Source organism: Clarias gariepinus, chromosome 8 (genome assembly GCF_024256425.1).
Source record: "Clarias gariepinus isolate MV-2021 ecotype Netherlands chromosome 8, CGAR_prim_01v2, whole genome shotgun sequence".
NCBI classification, from domain to species: domain Eukaryota; kingdom Metazoa; phylum Chordata; class Actinopteri; order Siluriformes; family Clariidae; genus Clarias; species Clarias gariepinus.
The window spans coordinates 9907450-9924190 of NC_071107.1; the positions used below are offsets into that span (position 1 = coordinate 9907450).

Consider the following 16741-nt stretch of genomic DNA (forward strand, 5'->3'; position numbering starts at 1 on the left):
GGATGGAAAGAATCACCTGAGAGAATGAGTCGAGTGAGATGTGACTATCCTGCTGCACATGCTGGGGCGGACAAAAGCAGAGATTTCACCTCTGCATTATTTATAGTTTTGAATTATAAATGGAGTAGCATGCGATTGGGCTGCGGCATGTCCGACTCTTCACTAACATCCTGTAGCAGGCTGTTGAAACCTCAGCCCGGTGTGGGTGGAGATTAGGGAGAGAAAGGAGACTTCCCACTGAGGCATGACCTGAGAGTGACTTTTATGGTTAAAATGAAAAGCATGTTGGTGTAGATTTTTGGAGGGCTTTTCCTGCGTCACTTTCCTCGGCATTAGTTGGACTTTCCGTTCTTTTGAATAGAAGAAGAAGTCAAAGTTTCCCTGATGAAATCATTACAGCTCATTACAACATGTATTTACATTGGTGTTTCTGATCCTGTGCAGTCACACTTTTTTTTAAAATTTATTTATTTATTTAACCTGTCCAACCGCATGTAATTCATTAATCGAGTCTTTAATAGAGCTGGCCTGCAGATTTGATACGTTGTCCTTTTTAATTGAAATCATATGGTCTCCATCCGTACAAGAGCTCAAAATAGCGTCAGCCTTACTGCCTGTCATCAGATGACGCGTCATTTACTTGGATTCAAGTTTTCTGCTCTCACGTTCTCCAGTAATTATTGTTTGGGTGGGGATTGTTATTCACAATGGAGATTAATCACTGTTTCTATGACCTAGTGAAATACCAAATGCTCAAGGTTCAGTGCATTTAGAAAATGTAGATGTGATGATGCGAGAATTAAAAATAAACTGGGCTTGGTAAACTGGCCTGACGGCACACAACAGGGACGGGGTGGATTGAAACAGGGGCATTTGTTAATAAGTTGTTATTATGGTACAAACACTGTTGTTCAGAATTTATAATGCAAATGTAGTGGTTTTGGTTAGCCCTGTTGAGTCTATAGACACAAATACAAATTTTGATCCTCCTTTATAAAAAACCAGGGCACTTATAAAATCACAATGTATTTTTTTTTTCTTTTATATAATTTTTTATGAATTAAGAGTTGATGTGAGCAGTAGTAATGTTGTGGTATGACCCGTGTGTATGTGGTATAATGTTTGGATTAAAATATCGGCTGATCAGGCAGTGACCAAAATTGGCTGGTTTTCAGTTTAATTCGCCTCGATCGTGATCAGCCTTAGATACAAATGGTTTTAGTACCGAGCGCAGTCGCTTCAGAGTGGCTCAATATAGACGTATTTTTTATGGCTTTTTCTCCAAACTCTGTGAGCAAATTTGTCTCAAACCCACTCGTTACACACACTTGCACCAGTCTCCCTGAGCACTAATTCAAAAATCGCATGCGTCAGAAGCCCCATGTGTTCGCAGCCACTCAACCCGCGAGGTCACTGTCAAGTTAAGTTTTGAGACTTTTGGCGTTTGAAAAAGTAAAACGATACCATTTCTTTATAATCCTTCAGGTGTTACATGTTTTAATTTTCATCCAATGTGGTAGGAGTGAATCGATTGCTAAGTTTGTTTAGAAAATTTAATGTAATTGCTTTAAAATGTTAAATGTTCAACTCTTGTATTTAAGGGTTTATTTGTTTAGATGCTTTTTTTAAGGCTAAAAATTTTAACAAAATCGGGGGGAAAATGTAATATCGAAACATTTATAAAAATTATAATACCTATAGAATCGCAATTTTAATCTAATTGGCACCTAGGTATCATGATATTTTATCAGATGGTCACTGGTGATCTCCATCCCTTTTATATAGTATAATCTGTCTGATGTCAGTATAACTCTAACAATATAACCTAAATGAAAAAGTGAATACAAGGAAAGGCCTTGAGCCAAAATATATAAATATACTAAACTAGCATGACGGGTCCCCGGTTCAGTGCTCTGTGGCCCAAATCTGACACATGCTTACATGCTGCACTCCACACATTAACGTGACGAAGAAAGAGATGGCTGAGAAACCGCACAAGTGTAAGAAAGATTTTTAGAGGTCATATGAGCGGGGTGAAGAGATGCGTTATCGTTGGCAGGACATTTCCATGGTAGAGAGACCTCCAAAAGTTAGAAGCATGAAAAACAATGTAGAGGTTTCTCTGTGTCTGCTTGACATTATTTTAGCTGTTTCACATCATCAACATGTCAGTGTTGTTTTGTCCCACTTCCTAAACGTTGTGAAGACTAATCCCAGATGGTACCTGTAACATCAAATTACTTGCCCACAGACATTCAGTTTACTTTCTAGTCTGTCAAGATATGCTCACTATTATGACTGTCTAGTGCTGGTGCCCTGGGGTCTGTGAAACTGTCTTGTTCTCCAGTTTCCTCATGATGTTGTTAGTTGGCTTAATATCATAATGGTTTTTAGTTCAAGAAACATTAAAATGGGTTTATTTGGCTTGATGTATAATTTGAAATGCTATGCCAAATAATTCTACCGTCCTTGTTGCTCCCTGTAGTTTTGGGAGGAAAAAAACAAGCGTGTAATTTGTTTGATGGTTTATAATGATGTTAGTCAACTAACGTCATTGCCTTGGAAATACGCACTACGTGTTTAGGGGAGTTTAATCAAATTCTTTTCCAGAGTTGGTCATGCCCTCTTCTTCTTCATCTTTTTTTATTTTTGAAAGATTTTTGTCCTCCTTTGTTTTGCCAGTCCTTAAATTTGGTGTAGGTTTGTATGTTTAACTTAAAAGCAAATGTAATCAGTAAAATGTTCTTCAGTGAAAAATGAAAGCTATATGGTCCCAGAAAGCTTGTCCAGTCTCTGACTCATCGTTTATTGTTCTGAGCAGACTGCGTTCAGAAAAGGTGTTCATGTCTTCAGTTTACTGGAAATGACGCCTCAGTATGCAAAATGTAATATTGCTGTGCTTCTGTTTCTGGACTGATATTCAACTAGCTTTGTTCAGAAGGCAGGACATTGAGGTTTATGAAGTGACAAGAGAAACAGATTCGCCTTGATGAGCTTAATGCACTTTTCTTTGTTTGTTGTCCCCCCCCATCCCTTCTTTCTTCCAGTATTTCACTTCATCAGGTTTCTTTTGTGTGATGCTGAGTTGAAGATATATTTTTTTCACTTGTGCTTAGTCACTGACAGAATGCCGGGCTGTCCTTCGAGCGTTTCTCTGTAATGATGCTCGCTCTCATTCTGTCTTCTGTTTTCGCCTTTCCTCTCTCCTTCTCTTGCTCTCTTATCTTTTATTTTTAGATTCCTTGTTTTTTTTTTAAGCAGGCAGGTGGCAATGTTAGTCTTCTTTTTTTTTTTTGTGTGTGTTTCAATCAATCATAAAAAAAGAGGCTCTACTCGACTTAGTACTTGAACAACTTCTGGTTTTTCATAAGGTGACTTTGCTTTACTCTGATTTTTCGTGCTTCCTCTCATTCTGATACCAGTACATTGTGCTCAAAAGTGGTAAGAACGGATGACCGCTTCACCAAATTTACATGCAAATGTTCCTAATCCTATTTGAAAAGAGGTCATTTCTAATGAATGGTTTAGTTCTACCAGGTTTTTCAGGGTTGTGGATCTGGATAGGAGCCAAAATACCAACACACCCAGAATGCTACTGTTCTCTCTCTCTCCTCCCAAACTTGGCTGACTCGTGTTACAATTAGCTTGGTTTTATATCTAATAATACACGCCAGTAGTGATTCACAGGCATTAAAACGTTTCCCCTTTAAGTATTCAATTTGTCTAGATCTATTTGAACATCCACAAGCGAAAAACTGTTTAAAAGTACAGGAAAAAAATGACGCACACCTAAATTGCACAGGGGTGCTTGTTCAAGATTGCTGTTATTACCAGGGCAAATGTATCCTTTCTCAGGAGAATTTTTGAGAGATTAATAAAAATCGCACCTGAAAGTAAATTTTAACGTTCTTCTCTACCCTTGTGTTGCGCAGGAGTTGCTGGGTGTGTTTCGCCACAGACGAGGATGACCGCACTGCCGAGTGGGTGCGGCCGTGCCGATGCCGCGGCTCCACCAAGTGGGTGCACCAGACCTGTCTGCAGCGCTGGGTGGACGAGAAGCAGCGGGGCAACAGCACAGCACGCGTGGCCTGTCCTCAGTGCAACGCCGAGTACCTCATTGTCTTCCCAAAGCTGGGTATGTGTCGTACACACTAATACTGAGTTCTAACCTCCAAACGCCAACATTAGGGACATGTTTTGTAGTGCTGGTGGAGCCTTTGTTGACTCTTTCGTAGAGACGTCTTCCTCTAGATGTTTTGTAGAAACCTGAGTGATTGACTGGACAGTGTTTTAGTGTTGTCCAAGGTCATCCCTGCATTGGCTCCCTCTGCAGTTCAAGGGTCACGTTCAAGGTCTTGTTGTTAAAAACCCTGAATAGTGAAACGCCACCGTGTATTTCTGACCTTTTGAAGCCATACATTCCAGCATAGTCTCCCGGATCAGGTGATAAGATTTTAATTACATTTCACAAATCTGGGTTGAGGGCTCGGGGCGATCGTGCCTTTTCAGTATCAGCCCTTAAACCCTGCAGACAGGCCCCTACTTTTCCTATTTTAAATCTTACCTCACGATATACCTCTATATATATATTCATTCATTCATTCATTGGCATTTAATACAATGTGAGAACATGCTTTTTTTTTTCCTTGTTTATATATTTTTTATTTATAATTTATTGTTTTATTTTCATTTTTTTTTTTCTTATTGTTGTTGATTTTATTTTCTTATTATAGTCAGTTTGACGTTTTTTTTTATTGTACAGCATGTTGGTTGTGTTGTGTTAAATGTGGCGTTAAAAATAAATTTTTACTTTGGAACAGTTACCCTGAGAGATGTCTGTGGTTTAAATGAGTGGACTTAAGTGTCGCTAATGATCAGGACACTCGTACTCAGTCATACTCTAAAGTTCTATTATTTATCTTCGATATTGACATTAACGTCTCATTCTAAAAAGAAAAAAATCTTATATATGTATATCTTTTATATAAATTCATTGTCGTATAAATCTTTCCCAGGGCGTATAAAGTTTTGTAAATGGTTGTAGGAGTATGTCGGGTAATAACGCATAATATGCCTGCATGTTGGAGACACAGAGTCAGAGCCTCGAGCCCCTGGTTCAAGGCCAAGGCTAGCTAAACCACAGTATACAGAATACATTACTGGGTGACTAATGCACAGGAATTTGACCTCTGTCTAACCTCATGTTCATAATCCAGCGAAACCTCAGGTCATAAACATACATCAAGATGATTTATTTATTTATTTATTTATTTTTTTACATTGAAATAAATTTACTTCAGTTAAAAATTTTCTTTATTCACAGCAATGCTTATTTGGTTGGAAGGAAGAAGGGGAAAAAAAAACATTTCTTAGGCCCTCATGTTGGCCAAAAAGGTTTAAACTGTCAATTCAGAGTCCCACACAAACTACAGTGAGTAAAGTCAAGTCAAGTCAATGAATTAAAGTCACCTTGTGAATCCTATCACAAGGGCAGGTGAAAAATATCTGAAAGAAGAGTTAACAAGATCTAGGACTCCCAGCTTTTAAAAAATAATTCTAAGTGCTGCTTACAACGCAGCTTACATGGTAATGCAAAACGGGATATCGCTATGTTATGAAGGCCTAATCCATACCACTGTGGGTCCGGGGTTTTTTTTTTCGCAGGGAGGTCCCTTGGTAAGCCTCATTTCCTTATCCTTTGTGAGAAATGCTGCCCGAGCCTGATTGTTTTCATCAGTTTAACTTTAATCAAAATATGCCTTTTCCTTGTTATTCAATTATTATTTTTTTCTGTGTATGCCTTGATTTTCTTCTTGGGCTGATTCCATGATGAGAAATGGGTTTTAAGATCTCAGAAAACAAACACAGCTCCTAGGAAAGAGTGTCCATGATGAAGCTTTACTGGCAAAGCAATCTCCTTAGCCGTCTCTGGTCTGTTTCAAACAACCAATAACTCTGTAAGCACTTTTTAAAAATTCCAGTATGTGTATTTCATGTAGGTGAGCTTTCCTCTAATGGATTATAGTCTACTCGGAGCAGGAAATTATAGCGCGTCAGGCGAGGTTACCTAATCCACCTCTGCTGCTGTTTTGAGGTTATTGAGAGCTCTCCCCGTCAGAGTGAGCCGCGATCAGGAGACGGTCTGCGTCCATCGTGGCAGTAAACAGGCAGCGAGCTATTTATAGAGGGTTTGCTGCACTGCCCGACATGATGTGCTGTATCTGGTGGACACGACTAACACCTGCAGCTAATGTGCAGTCTGTTCATTCTGTCACGCTGTTCAACTCTTATTTATCCGCCTCACTTTACTTCTGTCGGTATCTGTCTTTCTCGCTCTCTATCGCCGTGTCCGTTTTTCTCTTTTTTTTTTGTAATAGGACTGCCTCTCTCTCTCATATTCTGTCTGTTTTTTTTCTCACTCCTCGTCCTCCGTTAAACACAATTAAAAGGCTAATCTTAAGTCGCTCTTAAGGGCCTTACGGTTATCCATGCTTATGTTGCTTCTTTATTGTTATTCTTTCTTTTCTTTTAAACACACATTTTTCAGAAGTATTATTTATATATTGATTGATGTACATCATCCACTAGACAGCTTTGGATAAAAATAGAAATGCTCATTTCCCATGTAGGTTTAAACCCAGACTGGGGGATTTTATTCTGCAGTCAGCAGATGTCGTCTCTGATTAATCCTCCACTCTAGATGAGTGCTTGCCAGTCTCAGTCATTTTTCTCTATCAATTTTTATCCCCATGTGTTGCAGACGGTCTTTGTTCCTCTATGCAAATGGATCAAATAACCTTCAGACTGCTTCACTAAAACCCCCTTTTTGTTCTCTCTCTTTCTCCGTTCCCATTGTTCTTGTCTACTCGTCTGGCTGTGTCGGGCTTGTGTTAGTTTATTTCTGGATCATGCTGTCTGTATCATTTCACCTCCTCATCTGTGGCCAGCTGTGAAATTGCCCTGCATTTGTGCTCCATTCACCTTGTAAAAGAAAGGCAAAAGTGGAAAGATGAGGGAGACAGAATGGGCCAATAAACGGTTCCACAGTGAAGCAGCCTTGCTTAAATGTCTAAGTGAGTATTTGATTTAACGCTTAAGGCAAATTTAAAGAATGAAATGGACATACATAAAACAAAAGGCAACTTCAAGTTTAATGAGAGAAGACGAATGAGATCTGACCATAATTTAGTTGTTCCGTCTTTTGATAAACCAATTCGAAGAAGAGCGACGCTAAACCGACATTCTGACCGGGCTGTTTATTTATTTATTTATTTATTTTAAATGTTGTTTGTTTTTAGTCTTTTAGAAAGTAAAGGCAGTGGGGAAAAATAATGCCATCTCCTGCGCTTAGTCTCTATATGAAACCACTCAAGATCAGATGAACCACTTAAAACTTCTAAAATCTAAAAATAATCAGCAGCACCCATGATGCAGTCAGCAAACACAGCTGACCTTACTGATCCAGAGTGCTGACAGAAAGAGAAAGGGCCGCATCCAGCGCTGTCAGCTTTATACTTTATTACTGCTCCGAGGATACACAGTGCATTAACTCTGTGCTGAGAGAAGTCACTGGCAATGGCGTACATACATGCAGCAGTTACTGCGGCTCTACATTGTACAGTAAACATTTTTTATCTTTTAAACTAGGTATGGGAATCACCAGTGACCATCTGATACGATATCATGATACTGAGATGCCGATTTAATTAATATTATATATTGATTTTTATAAAAATCCCAGTTTTAATTCTTACGTTGGAACATTTAGATTTTGTTACGATTTTAAAAAGTTGATCCTTTAAAAAAGAAATAAAAAGTTGGAAGTTTGAACCTTTCGCTTTATTTATCAGCTTCACAACTGATTCGAACATGATAAATGAAATGTAGCTCGTTCCTTATGACCTTAGTTTTCTCAAACCAAGGTCAGCATTTAAACATAACATAAATTAACCTTAAATAACTTAGAGTTTACTTAAAATTAACTTTAAAAAAAAAAAAGCTACATGCCTGTATCTGTCATCTGGGATTACTATTAAGATTATTATTTCTAACCAAACTTGGTATATATAATTCACTCCTATCTTGTGTGATGCCTGTGTGGAAACACTTTAGAGTGTACCGCCTGTAGTATTATGGGATGTTTTACAGCATCAAACACCGCTTGTGCTGCCAACGTGCGCATTTCGAGACTAATCAGTGGCCGTGGTGTTTTGAGAATCGTGTTACCGTGTTTTAATGAGAGGGAATCGAGACAAATTCTTTTTGCATTTCTGTGGCACCACTCAGAAGCTTGTGCACTCGGCACAGAATCGTTTATCTCTAAGGACGATCAAGCTGAAACCAGCCAGTTATGATCACTGTAATATTGTCTCGATAACGCTCGATGTTGGAGCCCATGTGATGTAGAGTTCTGCGGGGATGTTTCCAGTTTGTCCAGGAGTGTGTACTTAAGGAGTGGAATACCAGTGTACGACACCTCATAGGCAAACACACTACAGGAGAATCCAAATATACATTTGACTACTACATAGCAGTTTACACGCACAACGTGTGGAGTAAAGAAATCATTAAGGTATACTAGGTCACCATTTTTTAAAGTGAGGAGAAGGAAATTTAATTTGAAGGTCTGATTAGTTCTAATAATTATAACGATGCCCAATACTGCACAGAAGTAAAAACATTTAGTGCGTTTAACCGTTCTCTTGAAATATATGGGTTTAATTATCAAAAAATGAATCAGCAGGTATTGTCAGTAGAAAATCCAGTTATGCAAAGCTGTATGACTTTAAGACATGGCCAAGACTACTACTGTGTATACATTTAAACAGTGAGCCTGTTGTGTAAATATGTTTAAGAACCTCTTGCTCTTGGTCTTCTGACTAAATAAATGTACACTTCACCTCAGTGAACAACTGTATCGATTGTCCTGAGTGCTGCTCTATTTAATCGTCTAAAAGCGCATTACTGAAGTTTCACATGGTTCCTGTCTTGCTAATGACTCAGGCCTGAAACATGGGTTAAGCAAGTACACAAGCACAAGTTGCTTGATGATGCATTTGATGAAATTTTGATGAATTTGAATTTGCTTAGCCCAGCTGGTACCAACGCGCGTCTCTGGTAAATATACTAAACATTAGCACTGTTGCTAATTATGAACGATTACCATGAGTGGTCAAATAAAATGTACAAAGAATTAACCGTAAGAAGAAGAGCTAATCAAGCACAGTGCAAATGGTGACAGTATGAGCAACTAAATACTAAAGACCTTTTCCAAAGTTAGGAAAATTAGAACTAGAATTACTAAAGTTTTTTTATATTTGCATAGCTAAGTTTTATTTTATATATATTTTGTTTTTATCTTCTATAGCTACGTATATTGGCCAAAGTTTTTTTTTTAATATACATTTTATTTCATAATTTATTTCTTGTTGATCTCTTTTTTTTTTTTTTTTTTTTAATACTTTTTTTTTTTTTAAGTAATGGGCGGTCGTAAAAGCATTTCACTGAATGTCGTACTGTGGATGCCTGTATATGTGACAAAAAATAAATAAATTGAAAATTTACTGCAAGAAGTAAGGGGTCAGCTTTCTTACATTCTTCCATAATATAGCACCTCTAGTGGTCGTGCTAAGAATGCAGCTCGCAGTTGCATTGTGTTAGGATTTTAACAAAACAGCACACGTTAACCGGCCTTGCTTAGCTCGAAGCATCCTAATGTGCAGATTTCTATGAACCGTGTTTCAGGAATAGGATTTTAACTGGACTACAGAAATTATTTGCTGACATCACCAGTCCGGAAGATGACTTTGGCAGAAGTCTAAATGAAGGTGCTCAGCAATGATTATATATATATATATATATATATATATATATATATATATATATATATATATATATATATATATATATATATATATATATTTGCCTTTTTCAAGTTTAGCTTTCTCATTTATCACTTTTGTTTATTATGTCTTTGGTCAGATTATGCGTAGGCTTTTTGCGAGACCAAAAAAAAAGGCATTGAGGTTCCCTGTAGCTGTCATCAGGTGGCCAATATTGAGGACAAAAAGTTTTTTGTAGACTGCCAGCTGCTGGCACAGAAGGGCTGGAAATACTTTACTTTTTCCATCAGTCCAGGAACTCTGTGGCTCAATATTGCACCTGCTATTAAGAAAATAATTTTAATTATGCAATCTGCGGCCGGCGGGAGAAACAATTGGCTCAGCTTTTTCCTTTTTCTAATAGCCATTAGGACTGACTCCCACCGCACCCCCACCTTCCCACAGTGCCACACTGTAATGCGAGAGAGAGAGAGAAGGAAACAGATTCTAGCACCGTCATCAGAGATGGATGGATCTTCCTGTTTAGGGGTGGGGGGATTGATGAGCTTGGCTCAAAGTGGCTGCATTGGAGATGTCTAAAGGCAAAAGGCCATCCAATACTACAGAAATACTTAGGAGATTAAATTTGACTTCCTCCAAGTGAATTAACATTACAAATGAAAGACGCAGTGTTATCTTTGGGTGTTTTCAAGTGTCCATGTTTCTCACCATTTTCCTGTTTAAATCCTTCTACCTCTTTAAATCCTTATACTAGTTTTCCCGAGTTATAGTGCCAGTACCAATATATTAAGTGACTCATGGAACCGGTAGCTTTATTTGACCGCTCATAATTAGCCACTTAGACAGATGAATATGTTAGTGTTCTCTCTCTCTGTGGCTGTGGCAGTGAGAATAGCCGTCAGTGCAGAACTCTAGACTTGTATACTTGAGGGGAAGAAAAAAAAACAAACACCTATTTTAAACTTGTAAAGTGAACTTGTGCAGGCGGATGGACTCGATGCCGCGGGACTTTTTTGTCACTATTGTGGAAGGAGGATATAAACTGAAAGGGAGGCGCTCACCAGTGTCGGGAATGCTCGGTTCTTTCCTCGGCAGTCTGTAGTGCCATGGCAACAGTGCCACACAATCTGCTTTTTAAGGGAAGGAGCAGCCGGGAGTTTCATTCAAACCAGCCTGCGTAAGATTAACAGCATCATGTCCTTGCTTTTCATTTGGGCTGGGAAATTTCTTTTCTTCCTCCAAAATACATTCAGGTTTTGTTTCAAAAATGGTGCTGCTAGAATAACTTTGTAAAGTTCCTATATTCAGAACTTTTTTTTTTTTTTAATGTATGATGATAAATTATATAAATGTTACAGGATGGACGTGCATGTGTCTTATTGCGCTGCGATGGAATGTGAGGAAAGGTGAAGCTAGGCGTGTTGAGATGGATGCATGCTTTGTTTATAAAGTGCTTGTCGGAGAATGATTTTATCAGTATTGGATTTTTTTACCAGTGGAAGTGTTGGTGACTCTGATTGTGAACATGTCTTTCCTCCGGTATTTATAACTATGCATAAAATGCAAAATAATAATAGACGATCAAGGAGCGGCAGTCAATCAACTTCAGTCTAGTCGCCGTCATTACCAGTAAATTTACATTCCAGTCGAGGCTATTCACTGTCCTTTTGTTTGTGTGTGTGAAGGGAGTTTAGAAGCAGACTACATTTGTTTTCCCATTGCTTTAATATTCAAATCATCACAATGTGTAATCTGTCTGTAATTAACGACGAGACATTTTTCTCTGCGTGTACTTTTACCACACGACATTCACCCAGGAAGGAAATGTAAATCAGTAGTAAAAGTATAAAGAGTGCCTGGTATACACATGATTTGTGAATAAAAATAAATATCATATGACTTAAGGTGTTTTGTTTGACCCCGGTGCTGCAGCGTTAATTTTAAATTCCAATAGTTTTTTCTTGTTTTTTTTTTTCCTTCCCACAGGTTTGGATTATGTTAGAGTCGTGCACTCCTTCTTCTTGCCAGGGCCGATGTTGGTAAAGTGAACAAGTTTAGCATCAGCTAGTAAACCAGGAGAAGGGAATGTATCGTGTACTGAGCATACTCCAGCTGATAAGCACCAGCAAAATCATTTGCTGCCCCCTGCTGGAGAGGCAGACCTTTTTAGGTTCTTTTTGCCTTTTTTTTTTCTTTTTTTTTTTTTTATAAGCAAGTTTCCTTGCACCTTACCTCAGGGGTTAAATCTTGTCGGTATATCGAAGGCATGTGGAATTTTATCTCGAAATCCAAAGCCATGCAGTGAAGTTTGATTAGTTTTCTTATGCGTATGCTTAAGTTTATGATTTTGTGTTCGTGCCACACGTTGATTTAGCATGTCATCTACGTCCTGAGTTCTCTAGGATAGACTTTAACCCTGCATCGACCCGCGACCCTACACAGGCTTAAGTGTTTGACAACAGATGGATTGGTAATCCTTTGTCAGTGGTCGCTCCCATCCCGCTCTGTATAATAAATGCAGCTTTCAAAGTACATTTAAAGCAACTGACATTCTGCTGAAATTCTTGATTAAAATTAAGGCGGAATATCCAATCAAATCTCCTGCCTCCATTTTCAACAACCTGTCTTTGTGAGACGGGGTTGTCTGCAGTGACGGCAACAGAAATACAATCATGGAGCAGACTGGACATGGGGGACAGCGACACGTGAAGTGTATTCCTCATGTCTCCTAGGTGGGAACGTCTCGACACAGGGAAATAAGCTCAGGGCTCATTCAGATGGTGCACTTTCTTATGTTTTGTTGTGATGACCGGTACACAGAAAACTGGTCTGTGGTGCAAAAAAGGTTGGAGTTAGGTTAGAGATTAATTTATGTAATACAGGTGATGTTTAACCTGTCCTTATGTCCTTCCATATTTTAAACACCTTAAAAGTCTCGATTGAGAAAAACTAAAATCCTGCTTTATGTTTTCAATGAATAAAATGCCTTTGCTGCAGAATAAAAAAGTAATAATGATAGTAAAATTAAAATGTTCTGTCTGTGTTTGTCTGCGCAGGACCCATTGTGTACGTGCTGGACCTGGCAGACAGGCTTATCTCCAAGGCATGCCCATTCGCTGCAGCTGGCATCATGGTGGGCTCCATCTACTGGACTGCCGTCACATACGGCGCCGTCACGGTGATGCAGGTGAGAACACGTGCATAAATTCATTGCTGAAATTCACACGCTGTGGCGGAAAAAAACTGCAAAATTGAACAGTTTGTTCCTACAGGTGGTCGGCCATAAGGAGGGTCTGGATGTGATGGAGCGGGCCGATCCACTCTTCCTCCTCATCGGACTGCCCACCATCCCAGTCATGCTTATCCTGGGAAAGATGATACGCTGGGAGGATTACGTGCTGCGACTGTGGAGGAAGTACTCCAACAAGCTGCAGATCCTCAACAGCATCTTCCCAGGTTTGAACCCCATCCACACCTGCTGTTTTGCGTTTTTTTTTTATTATTTTTTTTTTAATCGCTCTAGCTTAACAGAATACACGTGATTGGGAAGGGAAGTAAATCTCGATCGAGTAGAGCAATTAATCTCTCTCTCTTCACAACATCTATCTAATCTAATATCTAAGCGCAGCCTGGAGAAAAAATTCTGTGTGCATTAGTGGTTACTGAATATTTCCAGTAAGTGACGAGCAGATCGGAAAAGTGTTCAACAGGAAACGTCTTCCTGTTCCTCACACGTAATCTAAAAAAACAGCCCGGGTGTTTTTAAAATCAGGAATCAGAGCTGAGCTGTGAAGAAGGTGCTTGTTCAGATGCAGATTAATTATTATTATTATTATTAAAATGTTTGATAAAGAACTTCCATCTCCAAACACATCATGTGACATCATGTATATACTTCCTCTTGCATCGGTAGGGTGTATATACTAATGTCCAAATGTCCATTATAATACTGTTATTAATAATAATAATAATAATAAGAAGAAGAAGAAGAATTAATAATCTAATAAATAACATTTAAAACATGTTAAAGGAAAACGGTCACGCCCAGAGTGGTGTCATGTGACCCGGTGTAAGGTGGAATGAGTGAACAGACGCACCTGCACACTGCTTTATTGCTTTTATGACAAAGTGATTTACAAAATATCACCTAGAAATAAACATCACATTTCGGTTGATTTTATTATGTATTTTAATCTTTTTAATTCTTTTAATTATAGTGATTTTAAATATTCTAAAATGTTAGCGATTTTGTTACGAGTGATCATGAATGTACAGGGTGAGTGAAAATGACACTAAATAGACAGATCGTAAACAGGATTTGTCTATGGTACAGGCGGCGCATGCAGCATAAACAAAGATGGCCATCTGTTCAAAAATGTAAAAAAAAAAAAAAAGTAATGCAAAGCTGATGACCACAGGCTAAGTGAACGATGCAAGAAGTTATCCACATGGATATATCCATATCTCAAATGAGGATTGAGGATCATTAATGAGGATCACCCAAATGAGGATGTGTTTCCCCTGTTGAGTCTGGTTTCTCTCAAGGTTTCTTTCTATTGCCATCTCAGGAAGTTTCTCCTCACCACCGTCGCGCTCGGCTTTCTCATCAGAGACGATCTAATTGTTATCTAAACACAATTTTTGTTACTCATACACTTCCATAAATTTTCTTTTCATTTTGTGAATGAGACAATGACCATTGTTAAAAGTGCTATGTAAATAAAATTGAATTGAATTGGAATTTAAACGTTTGCTTTCATTTTCCTTCGTAATAAAATACATGTACAATGAGTTTTTCAATATATTTATTTTAGAAATATTTGTATTATAACCAATTTTTATTGCCTAGTTACCTGGTCTGTACTGTTGTGTAACTCGTTTTTCATCTTTCCCTGTGAATGAGTTCTCAAGGGAAAAAAAATAACACATTACAGCCGGCGTGTTAATTTAAATGATAGGCAGCACTTAGTGTCCGTGGTGAGCTGTTAGAGGAAATTAATCAACACGTTCTAGTTTGAGACTTATAAGCGTAGTTATAATTGGCCATATCTGTAAATCCTTTCCCCAGCTGCTGATGCCTTATTTATTTTGTAATCTGGGACCACCCGTGTTTTGCAGGCATCGGTTGTCCAGTTCCCAGAATCCCCGCTGAGGCCAGTCCTTTAGCGGATCATGTATCAGCCACTCGGATCTTGTGCGGAGCGCTGGTGTTCCCCACCATCGCCACCATCGTGGGCAAGCTCATGTTCAGCAGAGTCAACTCTAACCTGCAGAGGACCATCCTGGTACGATCGAAACCTTTTATTTTAATTTAAAAAAAGCACCTACATGTGAAAGTAGATAAGAATGATTGGACTTAACTTGATTAGATTGAGTCTCAAAGATCTTCAACACGCCATGTGAATTTATAAAGCATGAACAACATGGTCAATAAAATGACATCATAAGGTACCTAGGGAAATTATAATAAAGCATGATGTTTCAAATTTTGCTTGCAAAAGACAAAAAGGTTGATTTATGTTGTTTGTGTTATGAAAATGGGAGAAAAAACGTTTTGTAAGGGGTTCCCAGCTTGTGGTTTTTAAAAGTAAAGCCGAGATTTTCCGCTTTATATTTTAATTTCTCTTATAACGATATGTTTTTGTTTTTTATTTATAACAAGTGGTAAAACAGGAACTTCTAACATGTTTCACTGATATTTTAAATCAAACATGTACAATTGCATTAAAAATAGCAGTATGGTCTCTGATGCTTTAAAGTAGGGGTCACTAACAGGGGGTTCGGACCAGACGCCATCCTGTACGGACACAGACCTATAACGTGATAATTCGATGAGGCGCTTTTTTATTATTATTTTTTTTTATTTTTATCCAGCATGGCTTTTCTCGTCTTTACGGTACTGGTTTAGCGGACCCGAAACTTGCTGACAAATTGAATATGCATGTATATAATTAGAATTATATATATATATATATATATATATATATATATATATATATATATATACACACACTAACTAAATATGTATATTGTCCTTTTCCTATTTAACGAGGGCTGCATTAAAAAATAGAGAAAATGTATAAAATAGGCTGATTAATTTTTATAAAATTAAAATAAAGTATAGCAGCAACTTGAGTTTCACCCCTTTTAAACCTTTACCTGATAATTAAAATTTATATATATATATATATATATATATAATATTTAATATGTTTTAATATTTTAAAATATTTATTATGTATAATATTTAATTAATTTATATATTAATTATTAATATTAATTAATATCAAACGCAAAGAAGTTTTCCATGAATATTTTATGATAGAATGTTTTAAGGTGCCTGAAACATGCCTTTATATCACAAAAGATATAATGATGTTCTGGGCCTTTGCTTGAGAAAATTTTGACTAAGTGGACTTTTAAATTTTTGTTGACTTACCACAGCTATAAAGTGGCAACAGTACTAACGCTGTGAGTCTTGCGGTATTATACCATCACACTGTAGATCATTTACCTCTAAGTGCACCCTGTTCTGTTTTATTCCTTATATCATCATGTTGCTAAGCTGAAGAATAACCAACTTTGCTGCTAAATAGGACTAGTAAATTATATTAAGTAGATATTTAGACACGACTCCTGAATAAAGAAAAGTGTGATACATTTGTGCTGTAGTGATGAGTCGTTCATGAACGATTCGTTCTTTTTGAATGAGTCTTTAACGTGATTCAGAAGAATGAGTATTCTCAGAGCGATTCTTTCGTTTTCAAAACATCGCAAAACCTCCGTAGGTTATGTACAGGAAACAGAAATGAGTAAGTCACCTTTGAGTCTTTTTGGTATGTTCAGTCGTTCTTTTGTCACATGACTCCCATAGACACTATGCAGTGCAATAGATTGAA

General features: G+C 37.8%; 1 protein-coding gene across 1 annotated transcript in view; it reads left to right on the top strand.

The window, feature by feature from the left end:
* Nucleotides 1-16741, top strand: part of marchf5 (membrane-associated ring finger (C3HC4) 5) — a 38017-nt gene that overhangs the window by 18803 nt on the left and 2473 nt on the right. The window contains exons 2-5 of the mRNA XM_053501274.1: nucleotides 3933-4135; nucleotides 12899-13029; nucleotides 13115-13298; nucleotides 14961-15127. Coding sequence (XP_053357249.1) covers nucleotides 3933-4135; nucleotides 12899-13029; nucleotides 13115-13298; nucleotides 14961-15127 — 685 coding nt within the window. The remainder of the gene's footprint in view (nucleotides 1-3932; nucleotides 4136-12898; nucleotides 13030-13114; nucleotides 13299-14960; nucleotides 15128-16741) is intronic.